A 17449-nucleotide genomic window follows, 5' to 3' on the forward strand; every position below is an offset into this window, starting at 1 on the left:
TCAGTAACAGCGCTCTTTATTGGTTACTGTGCCCCGCTGCCCGGCCAATGGGTGACGCCGCTCTTGAAGCCCCGCCTCCCCGAGCGAGGCAGGCCGGGTCCGGTCATGGCGGTGTGGCTGCTGAGTTCTGGCAGCGGGAGCTATGCTGGGCTTCCTGGAGGCGCGGCAAGCCGGCCTGGACGATCCTGGGAGGCTTCGGAGAGCGGAGGCCACCCGGAGGTAAAGAGAGCCTGAGAAGCGGGTCGTGATCAGCGGCTTTGTCTGTCTCTTTCCCGCGCCTCCCTCCAGGCTCCCCAGCCCCTTGATCCACTTGGTCCTCGCCGGCTTGCAGCTCCAAGGCAGGCCGGCCCCTCTTCTGGCCAAAGCCCGGGACCCTCCTTGAGACCTTGAGCCCGTTCTCTCTGGGCTCTTCCGGGAATTTGCACCTTCGGTCATCCCCTCCCTCTCGCACATGAGATTCTCGCTGGACATGTATCTCCATCCCACCCTGCCCACTTCTGCCCCTCACACTGGACACTCCATCCGCCATCTCTCCTTTGACACTGCGGCCGTCCCGGTGCTAGGGCTCGTCCCCCAATGCCTCGCACTACTGCGGTAGCTGCTGGTTGGTCTGCCTGCCACAAGGCTCTCTTTCCTCTAATCCATCCTCCTGTCCATCCAGTTGTCAAAATGATCTTCCTAAAGTACAGGTCTGACCATTTTACCTTTCTCACCCTCCACTCAATAAATTCCACTGGCTCCCTTTTACCTCCAGGATCAAATATAAAATACTGTTTGGCATTCAGAGGCTTTTATAATCTGCCTCCTCCTCCATAGCTTTCTAGTCTTCTTACACCTAACCCTCAAGTATACTAGCAATTCCTCATTCCTGAAATGCGCTTAAAGATGGCCTCTCCCCTTCAAGACTAATTTCAAGCACTACTTTTTCTGTCTGCCTCCCCTCAACTACTGGTGCCGTCCCTTCCACCTTGACTTCTTTGTGTTTATTTGCATTTATTCTTTTTGTATTTTGTAGATAAATTTGTATATTCATATGTTCTTCCCATTAAGCTGGAAACTCCTTGAAGTTGGCATTATTTCATTCGTTATATTTACCTAGCACAGTCAACAAACATTTTTAAGCATCAGCCTTGGTTTTAGGTTCTAGGGATACAAAAAAAAGTTAAAATCAATCAATCACTGAACATTTATTAATTGCCTACTACTTGCCAGGCACAGTGCAAAACACTGAGGATACAAAAAGAGGCAAAAGGCAGTCCCTGACCTCAAAGAGCTTACAGTCTCGTGAGGGAGACAATATGCAAAAAACTACAGACAAGCTAAATCTGTAAATTGGAAATATTCCACAGAGCTGAGGCACTGGAATTAAGAGAGAGGGATCTGGAAAGGCTTTCTGTGTAGAAGGTGGGATTTTAGTTGGGACTTGAGGAAAGCCAGGAGGCAGAGATGAAGAAGGAGAACATTCCCTACTTGGGGGACAGCCAGTAAAAATGCCAGAAGTCAGGAATTGTTAGAGGAACAACAAAGAGACCAGTATCACTAAATCATAGTATACTTGGGAGTTAGGTATAAGAAGACTAGAAAGCTAAGAGGGAGGAGGCTGATTATGAAAGCCTTTGAATGCCAAACAGTATTTTATATTTGATCCTGAAGGTAATAGAGAGCCAGTGGAATTTATTGAGTGGAGTGTGAGAAGGGTAAAATGGTCAAACCTGTACTTTAGGAAGATCATTTTGACAACTGGATGGACAGGAGGATAGATTAGAGTAAAGAGAGACTGGTGGTAGGCAGATCAACCAACAGGCGATTGCAGTAGTTCTGTGCATTGGGGGATGAGCCCTAGCAGGGAGAGAAAAGATCCAATTTGAGAGATTATATGAAGGTAAAATCAACAAGGTTTGGCTATAGATTGGATATAGGGGTTGAGAGAGAGTAAAAGTATACAGTTGGAGATAGATGTTAAACTGGAGTTGGAAGAGAGGTTAGAGCTGGCTAAGTGGATCTGAGAATCATCAGCGTAGACATAATAATTGAACCCATGGAAGCTAATTAGATCCCCAAGTGAAATGATATAGAAGGAGAAGAGAAGCAAGTCCAGGAAAGATCCCTGTGGGACTCCTGTAGTTAGAGAGCATGCCCTGGATAAAAATCCAGCAAAGGAGCTTAAAAAGGAATGGTCAGATAAGTAGAAGGAGAACCAACAGAGAGTAGTGTCCTGAAAAACTAAAGAGAAGAGAGTATTTGGAGAAGAAGGTAATGGACAGTATCAGAAGCCTCAAGGAGATCAAGAAGGATGAGGATTGAGAAAAGGCCATTGATTTGGCAGTTAAGAGATCATTAGTAACAGAGACTGCTACATTAGTAAGTGCTTAACTAATGCTTGGTGGTGTTAGGGATTGTTTCAGTCTTTGTATTTCTCTTGCCAATACCTAGCACAAGGCCTGGCACATGGTAGGTCCATAATAAATGCTTATTGATTCAGTATTTCCCTATGAAGTGACTCTTTTCCTTATCACCTACAAACATCCTCAGGTCTCCCCATAAAAATCTTTGCTTGACCCTGCCATCCTTTAAAGTTATTGATTGTCATCTCTCTTCCTTTTCATTGCCTTATAGCCTTTAAGGCCCATTATCTGCAAACTTTACCTGCATCCCACTGTCTGGTATGTAGTGGTATTTGTTCCTGAATGGTCCGTGCCCACATGCTGCTTCACTTCTTTTGAGAAGAGCCTCAAAAGGTACATTTATAGTTAACAGCTCCCAAAGAGGGCAAAAACTGAAACTGCTTTCTTCAACAATTATCGTTTATTAGCCTGCTCTGCTTTATACCTCCATATCTTCATCCTTTACTACTTAAACTATCTCCCTCCTAATATACCAATATTTTTTTCTGTTCTATAGCCTGTTCCTTGTTATACATATAGGTAGATGACTATGTAATGAGGAGTAAGGATTCTTCCCCTCCCTTTCCCAATTCAGTGTGTTAAAGTAATTTATAAAAATAATTTATGAAATATTTGAATATGATTCCTGTTCTCAAATAGATTTTTGTAGATCCTCAAAGGACATTTAAGTAAATCTGTGAATATCCTAATAAAACTATGAAAATATAAAATTTCCAATTTCCCAAAAGTATTCTTATTGAATTAATATGGTCAGTTGCAAAACAGAAATAAATGTAGCCCATGAAGCAATAAATATAATGATGATTCCTTTTAGTTATTGGTAGAAATCTGAAAATTTATTAAAATCTGAACAATTTCAAAAAACAAATCAATAAATATGTGTTAGGTGCATCCTTTGTGCAAAGTATTGGTGGTAGAAAGACAAAATTGAAATAGAGTCTTATGCCCTAGGGTTTTAAAGGATTCATGATTTCATTTTGTGTAGGTACTTTCCACACCTTGACAAGTAACAATACCTACATCCTTAATAGATGATATTTGGGTTACTGTACCCAAATTAATCAGTCATCTGATGGCCAACCTGGTGATGAACCTCTTTGAACATAGTTGTGTTGGTTTTTGGAGACAGGTATGTCCACCTCCAGATCCATACCCAAAGTTTTCCTATATCTTAGTAACAAACTCCATAGCTTGTGTTCTGTGAATATAGTCTTTAAGAACCTGAGACTTTTCCATGCCACCGTACGGAGTAAAACTTTGGTAGAAGAAAGTCTGAACTAGTAGGAAATTAGTATAGTCATTGCTTATCTTAATAAAGATTCAAAACAGGATCATATTCTGTAAGGGAATCAGAAGGCATCTAGTCTAACTGGCCCATACACATTTATTTTACAGATCATCATATTGAGACAATAGAGGTGCCCAAGGTAACACAGAAAGTAAGCATCAGAACTGGAATTTCAACCCAGGGCCTCTGACTCCAGAGCCAATACTCTTTCTGCTGCTATACTAGGCTGCCTCCCTAATAAATGATAAATACTTAAGTTGACTAGTTTTAAAGAAAATACTTTTTTTTCCTAGTGTTTTCTATCACAATATATATTTACAAGTTTTCCTCTGTTTCACAGCCAAACTTTTGCAAAAAACTGTCAACATCCATTGTCTCAATTGAAACTGCTCTCTTTAGAATTAACAATAATCTGTTATTGATAAATTTAGTGTCCTTTTTCGAATGTTAATACACAGTTAATACACAGTTGTGTAACATTTGACACCATCAATGAACCACTCTTCACTATTCTCTCTTCTCTCTTCCTTGGGTTTCTGTAACACTGCTCCTCTAATTCTCCTCCTTCCAGTCTTAACTGTACCTTATAAGTTTTCTTTACGGGATCATCGTCCATGTCCCATCCTGTTTGTGGGTATAACTCAATTCTGGGTTCTTTTTTCTTTCTGATAAAACTAGATGTCTAGACCTCATCTCTATCCTGAGTTACAGTATCCAAAGCAGAGCTCATTATCTTCCCTCCTAAACCCATCCACTCCTAACTTCCTGAATTCTCTTAAAGGCATCATTCACTGAAGTCCGCAACCAAGGAGTCATTCTTAATTCATCCTTCTTTACCACCACCCCCCAAACTCAGGCAGGTCACAAATTTTGGCCATTCTACCACCACAGCGTCCTTCACATCTTTCTCCTTTTCATTCAGCCACCACTTTACCTTTCACTTGAACAATTGCACTAGCCTTTTTTTTTTGCACTAGCCTTTTAATTTTTTATGTCCCTGCTTCCATTCATTCCCCTCACCAATGCATCCTCCAAATCAATCTTTCTAAAACACAAGCCTGACTGTCACTCTCCTCCCTGCTCAGGAATTGATTGTGTGACTCCCAGTTGCCTCAAAGGGAAAATACAAAATCCCCTATTTGTTATTTAAATATTTCACAGTATGACTCCAACCTATCTTTTCAAGATGGCTACACATCACTCCCCCTCAAATTGCCTACTAATTGTTGTTCCGACCTGACATTTTATCACCTGCCTCTCTTTGTGTCTATTCCCCTCTATCTGGAATGCACTGCATTTTCATCTTTGTCTCTTGAAATTTCTAACTCCCTTCAAGTATCAACTCAAGTGCTACCTCCTACATGATGCCTTTGCTGATCCCCCCCCTGATTTTAGTGTCCTCTCCCTCCTCCCCAAAATTACTTTTTACGCATTTTTGTATTTACTCATCTGGTACTCATCTGCCATGCCCCCACCCCCAGTTAAATGTGAGTTCCTTAAGGACAGAGACTATTTCCTTTTTATCGTATCCCCAACACAGTGGCTAACACAGAGGCACAATCAATCAAAAAGCTTTAAGTGCCTACTATGTGCCAGGCTGTATACTAGCCACTGGGATACAAATAACAATTTATGAAACAATCTCTACTTCCATGAAGGAGACAACACTGACATAAAAGTGAACTACAGATGCTTGATAGTTATTGAATTAAATTTCTTCTCATATTTTAAAAACTTAGAGTTGTATATTTTTAAAAATTTCCTTTAGTGAGCTTTTAAAACACTAGATTCTTCAGTTTGGCAGGAACTTTAGAGGTCCTCTAATTCAACCAGCTTGATACAGGATTCCCTCTGTGACATCCTTGCAAAATGATTTCCCATTATTTTGTGAATGTTTCCAATGATAGGGATCCAGATAACACCCCCACAGTAAGTTTTCTTCGTTGTTGAGAGGGAAACACATTGTGCATTGATTAATACTACTGTCAGCAAGGCACAAAGGGTTCTTGAGATCATTTTACCTGAACAATGAATCTCTTGGTTTTTTAACAGAATGGAGGAGCTGGGGGACTGTTACCCTCTCCTGGGAAACCTGTAGTGAGTCTAGGACTATGGTTAGACTTTTTAAAAAATCTTCCATTTTCCTGAATTTTGAAAATAAAATTCGGAGATAACATGAGGAAGCAGCTACTTGAGACTTAGGGCTTGAGTAAATGTGTCCACTACATAACTTTATTTTATTCAAATTTACTGACAAAAGATCATCTGGTCCAGCTGCTTCATTTTTTCAAGGGAGAAAACTGAGGCCCAGAGAGATGATTTGCCCTTAGACATGAAGTTCATCAGTCAGTAGCTGAGTTGGGATTCAAATTCAGCTCTTTCAACTTAGCCATAAGCTTGAGTATATTTTTAGTGTTTAACTTCATTTATGAAAAATCTCTTTTCAGTTCCAAATCTGTGAACCTGCAGAACTCCAGAAAATGCTTTTCTGTGTTTTTAAGCAAAATATCTTTTTATTTAATTCAGTTAGTAAAATTATACAAGGTCTGTGCTGTAAGTATGAAGGTGAGGAAGGGGAAAATGTAAACCATAAAGTATTATTTTTCTGAGTTCCAACTTTACAGAAATTGAAAACCTCCACATTCTTAAATCATTTTTAATTTGTTCCTTTTTACTTTTAATTTTTATGTTTTTCCCAAAGGGTTTTAAAATTGGAATTAAATAAAGACCGAGACGTGGAAAGAATACATGGCAATGGTGTCAACACCCTTGATATTGAACCTGTTGAGGGGAGATAGTAAGTTCATTTTGTTAATTTAATAGAATTATTGTGTTAAGTAAATATAATCCCATAACGTTGCCAGTAAAAATTGCCAGTCTTGAAGTGGTTAAAAAAAAAAAGGGTAAATTGTTGGGATTTTTAAAATGTAATTTTCTATATGTGAGCAAAAGCTACATACTCATTGGCAAGTAAAGAGCCTGCATAGCTGGCTTTAGTGAAGGGTTAGTCAATATTACCACCACTATCTAGTTGATGAGTTTATGAGCCCTTGATGATTGACAATGTACTTTACAAGCATTATACCATTTGGTCCTCATAAGCCTCATAAAGTAGGCTTTGCAAATAGTGTTTACACATTTTACAGTTGAGGAAACTGGAGTTCACAGAGATTATAGTCACATGGCTTATAAGTGATGACTTTTTAAAATTCAAATTCAAATTCAGGTCTTATTCCAGTCCAGTACTCCTATTACTTGGCATAAAATTAATATTTTAAAGTCCTAAAAACCAATTTGTTCTCCTAGGATGGTTCAATGTGACCTCTACAAATTTCTTTGTAATTTGCTAGCAAACCATGCCTTTATAGGTAATATAATGGTAAACTCCATTTTGGACTGTATCAATTTATCATAAACTAGTAGTCTGAGTAAGAATTTACTATTTAACATTTAAGTGCTTATTACATTTCAGTTATTTGAAACTTAATCCCTTGATGGAAGTAAGCAATCAGTTATCACAAATAAATGGATGATGTAAAATAAAAAAGTGTCTTTTTTTTTTTTTGACAGCATGTTATCAGGTGGTTCAGATGGCATTATTGCACTTTATGACCTTGAAAACTTCAGCAGAAATGTTCATTACACATGCAAAGCTATTTGTTCTGTGGGCAGGTATGTATTCAAAATATGATTAGTTAGCAAAAAGCTAATATAAATATTTACTGACATAAATGCAAATTTGAAACAGCAGTATATTAAATGAAAGGATAAAATTATGTTCAAAAAGCACATAATAATTACCTCTGAATTCTCCAATATTGCAAAAAATTAGCAAAAATGTAAGCGTAGTTGACATATATTACTCTCTAAAAGATATCAGATTATACTTTTAAAATGGGAATTTATAAATTTTTTTAGCATATTTTCTTTCTTTGCATTCTGTCCTAGATCTTCAGTAATCCACATGTCCATCTTTTCTCAGACATCTCAGACTGCCCTTGCTCTGGCTTCAATTATCTCCCAAAGTAGTTTTGACTCTGTTATGATGTCCCACTTTATGATTTCCTCTATACCACCCTAGAATCTCTCACTTCCCCTGACCTTCCGGCTTTGACTTCTGATAATCCACATCCTAGGTAACCCCACCATCTGTTTTCTTTCCTCTCACTTCTTAATTCCCCAAAACAGTGAAGAAATTTATGCAATCACACTGATTTCACCCACTATATGAATTTGTGATGCATCTTCTCCACTGGGCCCTCACTGCTCTTCATCTGCTCTTATGTTCACTTTCTCTTCCTATCATGTCAGTTTTAAGACCTTTTCTCTAGAAGTTCTCAACCTTTACCTTTCCACACTTACAGCACATTGTCTGGCTGCTTGTTACATTGAGATTCAGCACATCTGATGAGTTTTCTGAACTCCCTTTTTGATTCCCTGAAACTTCTTAGTGTCCTTGACCATTTTCTCCTTCCCTCCTATCTCAAGAGAAGTATTGTCTCTACCCCTTTCTGTGTCTGGTCTCTGCCTGTGTTATTGTTCCCATCTCCTGACTTGTTCAAGCAAATATCCACTTTGTCTTCTACAACTTCAATTTTTATTTTTCCATTTGCTTTTAATATTCCTACAAAAATTACCCAGCCATTAATAAGGAACTTATCAATCCTTCTGTATATCTAGTCCTTGACCATTCAGTTATGGATTCTACATATCAGAAGTATATTCTCTTTGGTGGAGTTTAAATGAAGAAATGCATACAGTATTCTTCCTCTCTGTGTTGAATAAAAAAGCCATTTCCCTTTCAGTCTTGAAGTCCTTAATGTAAGTTGAGAGAAAAGCTTTATTTGTTACTCAGGTTTCCCTAATATAAAACAAAACAAAACAAAACGCCTTTTCTCAATCCTTTTAATACTGTCTCTTGTCATTTTCTCCATCACAATCATATATATTTCTTAAAAAAAAAGCAGTCTATGTCAGGTAGTTCCAGTTTCCATCCACTCATTATCCTTAACCATCTTTCAATCTGTTTCCATGTCAGTCAATAAATACTAAGCACTTAGTATGTGCTGGGCAGCTTGCTAAGCACTGGCAATACAAAAAGAAGCAAAAGACAATCTTTGCCCTCAAGGAGCTCACAATCTAAAAGAAGAGACAAAAGCAGACAAATATGTATAAACAAGTATACTCAGAATAAATAGGAAATAAAAGAGAGAAAGTCACCAGACTTAAGAGGGATTGTGGAATGCTTCCTGTGGTAGATGGGATTTTACTTGGAAATTGGAGGGGGCCAGGAAAGCCAGGAGGGAGAGCATTCCAGGTATGGAGGACAGCTAGAGAAAATGCTTACAACTGAGAGGTGAAGTTTCTTATTCATGGAACAGGCAGGAGGTCAGTTTTACTGGATCAAAGAATATATGTTGGGAAGTAAGATAAAAATAGATTGGAAAGGTTAGAGAGGGCTAGATTATGAAGGACTTTGATTGCCAACAGAACCTTTTGTGTTTGTTCTTTGAAGCAATGGGAAACCACTGAAGTTTATTGAGTAGGCAAGACATAGTCAGACCTGTGCTTTGGGAAGATTACTTTGGTGGCTGAATGGAGGATGGATTGGAGTGAGGAGATACTTGAGGAAGGCAGACCCATCAGCAGGCTATTGTAATAGTTCAGGCATGAGATGATGAGAGCCTGAACTACAGTATGGTGTCAGAGGAGAAAAGGAAGTATATTCAAGAGATTTTGCAAAGGTGAAACTGACAGGCCTTGGCAACAGATTGGATATGGGGGGCAGTTAGTGAGAAATCCAGTATGACTTCTAGGTTTTAAGCCTGAGGGACTGGGAAGTAATAGGGAATGTAGGGGGTGGGGGAAGGGTTTAGGGGGGAGATAATGAGTTTTGTTTTGGACATAATGAGTTTGAGATGTCTACTAGACATCCAGTTTGAGATGTCTGAAAGGTAATTGGAGGTCAGCAGAGAATTTGGGGCAGGATAGGAAGATCTGAGAATTATGAGCATAAAGATGGAAATTAAATCCATGGGAGCTGATGAGATCACTAAGTGAAGTAGTTTAGAGGGAGAGGAGAAGAGGACCCAGGAGAAAATCTTGTGGGACACCTATAATTAGAGGGCATGATCTGGATGAGGATCTATCAAGGGAGACAAAGAAGGAATGGTTAGATAGGTAAGAGAACCAGAAGAGACAAGTGTCCTGAAAACTTAGAGAGAAGAGAGTATCAGGGATGAGAGAGTGATCAACAGTGTCAAAGGCTGCAGAGAGGTCAAGGAGACTGAAGATAGAAAAAATGGATTTGGCAACCAAGAAATCATGGTAACTTTGGAGAGAGTCATTTCAGTGGAATGATAAGGTCAGAAACTGGATTGTAAGGGGTTAAGGAGAGCATGGGAGGGAAGGAAATGGAGGCATCTATTGTAGATGGCCTTTTCACCATGTCTTGAAACCAATCTCTTAAAGGTCACCAATGACTTTCATTTCCAAATCAAATGGCCTTTTCTCAGTCCCTACCCTCTTTGATCCTTCTGTATCTTCCTTTACCATTTACCAAATTTTCCTTCTGTTTATTCTCATCACCATTTGGTTTCTGAGACCCTATACCCAGCCAGCTGTACCTCTCAACCAATACTCCTCTGTCTCTTCATCCTTGCTCTTTAAAGTAGAAGTTCCCCAAAGCTGTATTTGCTTCTTGATCATTCTACACCCTTGAATTACTCCTACCATCTACCTCCTTTGCTTCTACTCATATGTTACTGAATAGAACTAGAGGAAATCCCACAACATGGTCAACTGGGTCTACTACAAGTTAATGTTATCTAATTTCAACTGAGCCCTCATTACATGAAGGCAATCCTTTAACTTTTACCTAATTGATTTGTTATTCCATCCCCCAGAGAGAGGCAATTTCAAACCTCTCTTTCCCCTTCAAACCACCTATACTAATTCTTTTCCCCAACTACTCATCTGAGGAACTAATCTTATGCCTCACAAAAAAATAAAGACTGTTCACCAGGAACTCCCTCTTCTCCCTTTTTCTGTATCTCAGAATGCCTTGACATCATCCTCCATTCTCTTCTCCTAATTTCAGTTTGTGATGAATTGTGATGAATTAATTTTGTTTCTTCTAATTACCAAGGTCACCTTCCTACATTTTCCCTTGATCCTATCACCTCCCATCTTCTGCAAATTTTCCCCATTAATCTCCAATCTCTCCTTATCTACTGGTCCTTTCCCTACAGCCCACAGATACACTAGAGTCTCTTCATCCTTAAAAAAAAGTCTTCAATAGATCTTACAATTCCCCTAAACACCTAGAAATACTGTCTATGTTCATTCCCTCTCCTCTCCTCTAACTTACTTGTTAACCCTTTAAATCTGGCCTCCAGCCTCATCAGTCTTCTAAAACTGGTCTCTCCAAAATTATCAGTAATTGTTTAATTGCTAAATCTGATTGCATTTTCTCAGTACTCATCCTTTTGGACTTCTCTGCAACATTTCTCACTGCTGATCCTCTCCCTCCAGACTCCTGTGGGGCATGTCATCTGAGTGTCTTACTAGTACTTCAAACTCAGCTTGACCAAAATCAAGTTATAATCTTTCTCCAAAAAACAAAGAACAAAAACAAAACAAACAAACAAAAAACCCTGGCCCCCACTTTCTGACTTTTATTTCCATCAGTAGTACATACCACTATTTTTTCACATTCCCACCTGCACAACCTTGGTAAGTGTTTGACTCTATGTTCTTAGAATCACTGAGGAGGGAGTGACTTGACAGGTCATTCAGTTCATTCTGTATCTGGAACAAGATTCCACACTACAGAATCCTTACAAATTGTCATCTGGCCCCTTTTTGAAGCTTACAGCAAGTAACCAACCTCTTCCTCATAGCCCATTCTATTTGTAAGTTTTTTCTTTTCTTGTGTTGACTCTAAATCTTTCTCTGCATTTTTCACTTATTGCTCTCTATCCATCATCTGGGGTTAGGCAGATCAAGTTTAGTCCTTCTTCCATGTAGCAGCCCTTTAGTACTAGGAAGCAGTTATATCTCTATTTCTCTCAACTAATCTGAATAAGACATCATATCCAGTCTTCTCACAGTCCTAACCATCCTTTTCTGGATATGCCCCAGTTGGTCAGCATCCTAGAAGTTAACCTTTAGTCAGATGGTCAGGGATCTTTCTGGAGTCTTTCATGGTTTTTTTTCTGTCTCTATTGGTGTTGCCTAACAATACCTTGGGTCCTTAGGCTGCCATGTCACATTGTTGAATCACAGTGAGTCTGTTTCAGTAAAACCCTCATTTCTGTTTCATACACTGTTGTATAGCCATGTTTCCTATATCTTCTACTTGTGCAATTGATTTTTTTTTTTAACTCACATATTGGACATAGCTTCACAAATCTCTTATTCCGGATAGAGACTACTGAATTGTTCCGTTCAAAAAGAGCATCTCATAAGGTTCTGTCATCATTATCCTCAGAGGTGGAATCACACCTGTGGTGAGTGCACTATGACCTGCATGCACCAAATCTGTTCAGCTGGACATGGGGGCTGGAATTTCTTGCTTTCATTCAACATTTTAATCCTCCATTTTCCTCAGTCTCCTTAAGGCAGGCTTTCCCCTAAGGCAACCCTCATCTTCTGTGGTTCTGTATTGAGACACCCACAGAAGTGCCAGGGATCTACACCCAACACATTCTCATACTACCCAAGGATCCTTATCGGAATACTCAAAATGCCTGATCTACATTCTGTTACAGTTTCTGAATCACAGCACTTTCTTCTGCATCATCTCCATCCCTGAAATCATAGTCATACCTCTCTCTATCCACTCCATTCTCAGCACGTTAATGGCTGTAAGCTATACTGCATATTTTCAGGTGCCAGCTTCGTAGCCCTTTCTTCTGTTCCAAAGCCCAGCCTCAAGAGAATGTCCAGGCTCTTCTTTTATAATCTGGTGCACACAGGGGATTCTAATGTCTAACTCTAGGCAGATGTGAATCTCCTTGCAGGGAAGGAGCAGTATGAGATGAAAAGAGAGAGTGAAAGGTTTGAAGTTGGGAAGACCTGGGCTCTGATCTTACCCTTGATACTTAGAAACTTTGTATCTGAGTCACGTAACCTCTAAAATCCTCTAGTTTCTTAGCTATTGTACCCACCTCACAGATTGTCATGAGACTCAAAAGAGATAATGTGCATAAAGTGCTTTGAAAATTTTAAAGTGCCCAGGCCTCCAAATCACTACCCAGCCCTTTCCCCACCATGCTTTTTCTACTCAGATCATCATCCTCCACCTCCCCCCCTTTTCCAGCTCCCCTTTCTATGTCGCCTTCTCCCATTAGAATGTAAACTCCTTGAGGGCAAGGACTGTTTTGGTTTCTTGTATTTGTATCCCCAGTATTTAGCACAGTGCCTTACATGTAGTAAGTGATTAAAAACGCTTTATCTATCTAAAATCCAACTATCACTATTTTGTCCAAATGGTCTTCTCCTACCAAGAGACCCATCGCTTCTACTTTGGCAGTCAGTTCCACTTAGTTGATTAGAATCGGGTCCAAACAATACTTCTGGTTGCCACATCCTCTTTTTTAAGAATCAAATTATCATTAGGGCAAGTAAAAATTTCATCAGCTGTTGTGCTTTTAGCAGAAAAATTGTTGTCTGGATATTTGAAGTCCTCCATCACTCTTTTGGCATTCCTCAGTGCCAGGTATGTGATCTGTTTTCCAAACAGTCATACTTCCTCCTCTGGTCAGGTCATTGTAGTCGCTCTACACAGTTTTATTGCTTCTTTTTCTCCTTCCATTGATTCTCACCAGATGTTTTCCACTCTGCTTCCCCCTTCAGGTTTGTGAATTTCCTCATATATTAATAGCTGACATTTATACAGTATTTTGAATTCTGCAAAGTACTTCATGTATATTCTCTCAAAGCCTCATAGCTACCCTGTAATTCAGGTACTCTGGATAACGATATTGTTATTCCAAATGACACATGAAGAAACTGACACACTCAAAGAAGTTAAATGACTTGTCCATAGGCACCCAGCTAAAAGGTGTCAGAGGTGGGAGTTTGAGTTTAGGTTTTACCAACACACAGTCTAGTAATCTAACCATTATACCATCCTGCTTCTCATATGAGTTTTTATTCTTACTATATAGTGCTCATTAGGGATACTGCATTTATAATAGTACATTATTTCTGTGTCTTTCTTACCTCTCATATCCAATATTTGACAAATTCTTTTAAACCTACTTTCTAAATACTTCTCAAATCTATCATCTCTCTATTCCCATGCTTGTTTCAACCCCTCGTTACCACCTATAAGGACCTTTTGATGGCAGCCTCCTAAAAAGTCTTCCTACCTCCACTTTCTTCTCTGAATAGGACATACTTTGTAGATAGTTGGTACTCAGTAAATGTTCATTGAACTGAAGTATATTTAACTCATTACAGTGTTTGAGTCATCTTCTCTAGAGACCTTATGATTTCTTCACCTAATTGAAAAAATAATCTAGAGTTAAACCTGATGACATTTTCAGGAAAATGTTTTGATGACTAGATAAATAATCAGGCATTTTTCACTGCTGCACTCATTAAAAACTACCTAATTAACACCCATACCTCAATTCCTTGTTTTATCTGTTGATTAAATAGTTTTAGTTAATGTCACAGTGAGCAAGCCAGTTAGACAGGATACAATGTCTTGTCCATGTTTTTGCAGTTCTTTGAGAATGTCTTTAAGACTGTGAGGATGTGATAATTATTTTGTGATTTAATTACTTACACTTATATAGGACTTAAAGGTTGCAAAATGCTTCACTTTGTCTTTTTTGATTTCTATAATATCCCTGTAAAGTAAGTAGTATAAGTGTTACTATCCTTAGTGTGCAGTTGAGAAACTTGAAGACTAATGAATTTGTCAATAGCCCAAGATCATATAGCTCTTGATTGGTGGACCCAGTATCTGTACCTGGCTTCTAATTCTAAGTCCACTGTTTTGTTTCTGTCTTGCTGGAGTGTGAAGCTTTGAGACCTTGTGCTTTTTATTCTGGTCACCTATGTTTTATCATATCCTAAGCAGAGGTGAAGAAGCAAGAAAAGTAAAAGAAAAAATGCTGAGTTAGCCTATGAGGCTGTTCTAAAGTCACCGCCCTGCCTCCAATTACTAGGGAAATTTATAGAAGCATTAGTTCATATTTCCTGGGACAGTGTTTCCTAAAAATCCTGAAGTATCTAAATCATCTCCCAAAAGATCATCTAAATTATAAGAAGGAAAAGAAATTATTGTTAATTCATTGTTTGTCTAATATGTATTATTCTACACTAAAATTCTACTCTGATACTTATAGAATTGAATTTAGTAAACAATTGTAAGCAGAGTCACATAGTGAATTGGGAGCGAACTTCAGTCAGGAAGATCTGGGTTTGAGTCTGGCCTCTGACACATATTGGCTTTGAGTGCACCGGGTAATTCTCTTAGGCTATAAGTTGCAAAACAATTGATGATCTTAATTGGTAGAAGGCGGTTTCCTCACTAGTTCTCTACACTAAACCACAACTGCAGACCAAAATGAAGTCCAAAACATTTGTTAAGTACTTAGCAGATGTAAGGCACTATACTGTGCTCTAGGGATACACAGACAGAAATGAAACCTTGTCCTCAAGGGGCTTATAGTCTCCTCCAGGAAACAACATGTGCACAGAAAAGTAAATATAAGATCATTTCAGGAGAGAGAAAGCAGGAATAACTGGGGAGGGAAGTGTAGGGAATCAGGAAAGGCTTAGAGTGGGAGGTGACACTGGAGCTGAACCTAAGAGGGTGAGGGGAAAATTTATCTCAGGTATTGGCTCTGCATTTGAGGAATAGCTAGTAAACCATTTTGATTAGATCATGCAATGCATGAAGGGGAATATTATAATTCTCCAAAGGTAGGAGAGAGCCAGATTGTAGAGTACTTTAAATGCTAGACTGAAGAGATGGCATTTCATCTTAGATGCTTTAGGAAGCTATGAAGAATTTTAAGCAGAAGAGTATCAAGATCAGCCCTCTATCTTGGGAGTATAAGTTGGCATTTGAGTGGAGGTTTTAGGAGACTGTTACAGTAACAAAGACCTTACTGAGATGTTAGCCATGTAAGTAGAGAGAAAGGGTTAGATGCAATAGACAAGATTTGGCAGCCAATTGGGTGTGTGGGGAGGGGAAAACAGGAGTCCAGGATAATTTTGAGATCAGGAGTCTGAGACTAGAATAACATTAGTATCTTCTACACAAACAGGAAAGTTTAGAAGAGGGAGGACAAGAATGACTTTGTCTTTGGACCTGCTATGTCTAAGATGTCTCTGGGACTTCCATTTTAAATTGCCCAGTAGTCAGTTGGTACTAAGAGACTGAGCTTCAAGAAAGAGAGTAGGGCTAGATATAAATATCGGGGAGTCATTTGTATAGATTTGATAGTTAAACTCATGGAAGCTGATGGCGTTGCCAAGAAAGAGACTACAGAGGAATAAGAGAAGACCCAAGAGGACAGAACCATCCAGAAAACCTCGAGTTAAGGGACATGATGTGGAGGATGATCCAACAAGGTCGGCTGAGGAGCAGTCAGACAGGTGGTAGGCAAACCAAGAGACAGTAGTGTTATGAAAACCCAGAGAGGATGGAGTGTCTAGAAGGAGAGTTAGGTTGAGGAGGATTAGGAGTGATAAAAGACCATCAGATTTGTCAATTCAAAGATCGTTGGTTATAGGAGTAAAGCAAGGATGCCCACTTTCCCCACTGTTATTTGATATAGTTCTACAAATGTTAGCAACAACAGTAAGATAAGAGAAGGATAGTAAAGGTATAAAAATAACTAAAGAGAAGAGAAAAACCATCCCTATTTGATGATGATATGATAGTTTACTTGGGAAATTCTGGGAAATCTGCAGAAATACTGAGATAATAACTTTAGCAAAGTTGTAGACTCCAAAATAAATCCTCAAAAATCAACTGCATTTCTGTATAATAGCAAAACCAAGAGGCAGTAATAGAAAGGGAAATTCCATTTCAGATAACAACAAAATGTGTAAAATGTCTAGGGATCAATCAACCAAAGCACAAAAAAGTCTTATATAGATTCAATTGCAGTGTGCTCCTAGAGAAATAAAGAGCAACTTTAAAAATTTAAGAATATTCAATATTCATGGCTGGACTGTGCCAATATAATAAAAATTATACTACTACCAAAGTTAATTTATATTTTTAATGCTATACAGATCAAATTATCAAAATAATATTTTATAAAAATTGATAAAATAGCGATTCATTTGGAAACAGCAGAAGATCCAGAATATCCAGGGAAATTATGAAAAGGGGTAGGGGCAAAGGAGGAATATCACTTCCAGACCTCAGACTATATTATAAAGTAGCAATCATCAAAAGCTGCTGGTAATGGTTAAAAAATAGAGAGGTAGAATGTGAAACAGACTTAGGGGAGAATTAGAAATAATAAAACTCAATAAACCAAAAAACAAATTACTTAGGAAAGAACTCTTTATTTGATTAAAACTACTGGGAAAACTGGAAAGCACTAGGCTTAGTGCTTACACCACATTCCACAATACCAGATCTATACAATCTTACAAGCCACCCAAAATTCTTTGGCGGGCCGCAGGTTATGCAGGCCTGCACAATACATTCTAAATGGTTACATGACCTTAATTTTAAACAACATACTATAAAAAAATTTAAAAAGAACCAAATTAT

General features: G+C 38.6%; 1 protein-coding gene across 2 annotated transcripts in view; it reads left to right on the forward strand.

Moving 5' to 3' along the window:
• The first annotated feature begins 97 nt into the window (after positions 1–97).
• The window catches only part of ERCC8 (ERCC excision repair 8, CSA ubiquitin ligase complex subunit), a 59492-nt gene continuing 42140 nt past the window's right edge, over positions 98–17449 (forward strand). Inside the window, exons 1-4 of one of the 2 annotated variants that reach the window (XM_027863512.1) lie at positions 98–219; positions 2617–2738; positions 6395–6490; positions 7264–7365. In XM_027863512.1, the coding sequence (XP_027719313.1) occupies positions 106–219; positions 2617–2738; positions 6395–6490; positions 7264–7365 (434 nt within the window). In that variant the 5' untranslated portion in view covers positions 98–105. The remainder of the gene's footprint in view (positions 220–2616; positions 2739–6394; positions 6491–7263; positions 7366–17449) is intronic. The other variant, XM_027863513.1, reaches the window with a different exon arrangement.

Source organism: Vombatus ursinus, unplaced genomic scaffold (genome assembly GCF_900497805.2).
Source record: "Vombatus ursinus unplaced genomic scaffold, bare-nosed wombat genome assembly UNPS02014772.1, whole genome shotgun sequence".
NCBI lineage: Eukaryota > Metazoa > Chordata > Mammalia > Diprotodontia > Vombatidae > Vombatus > Vombatus ursinus.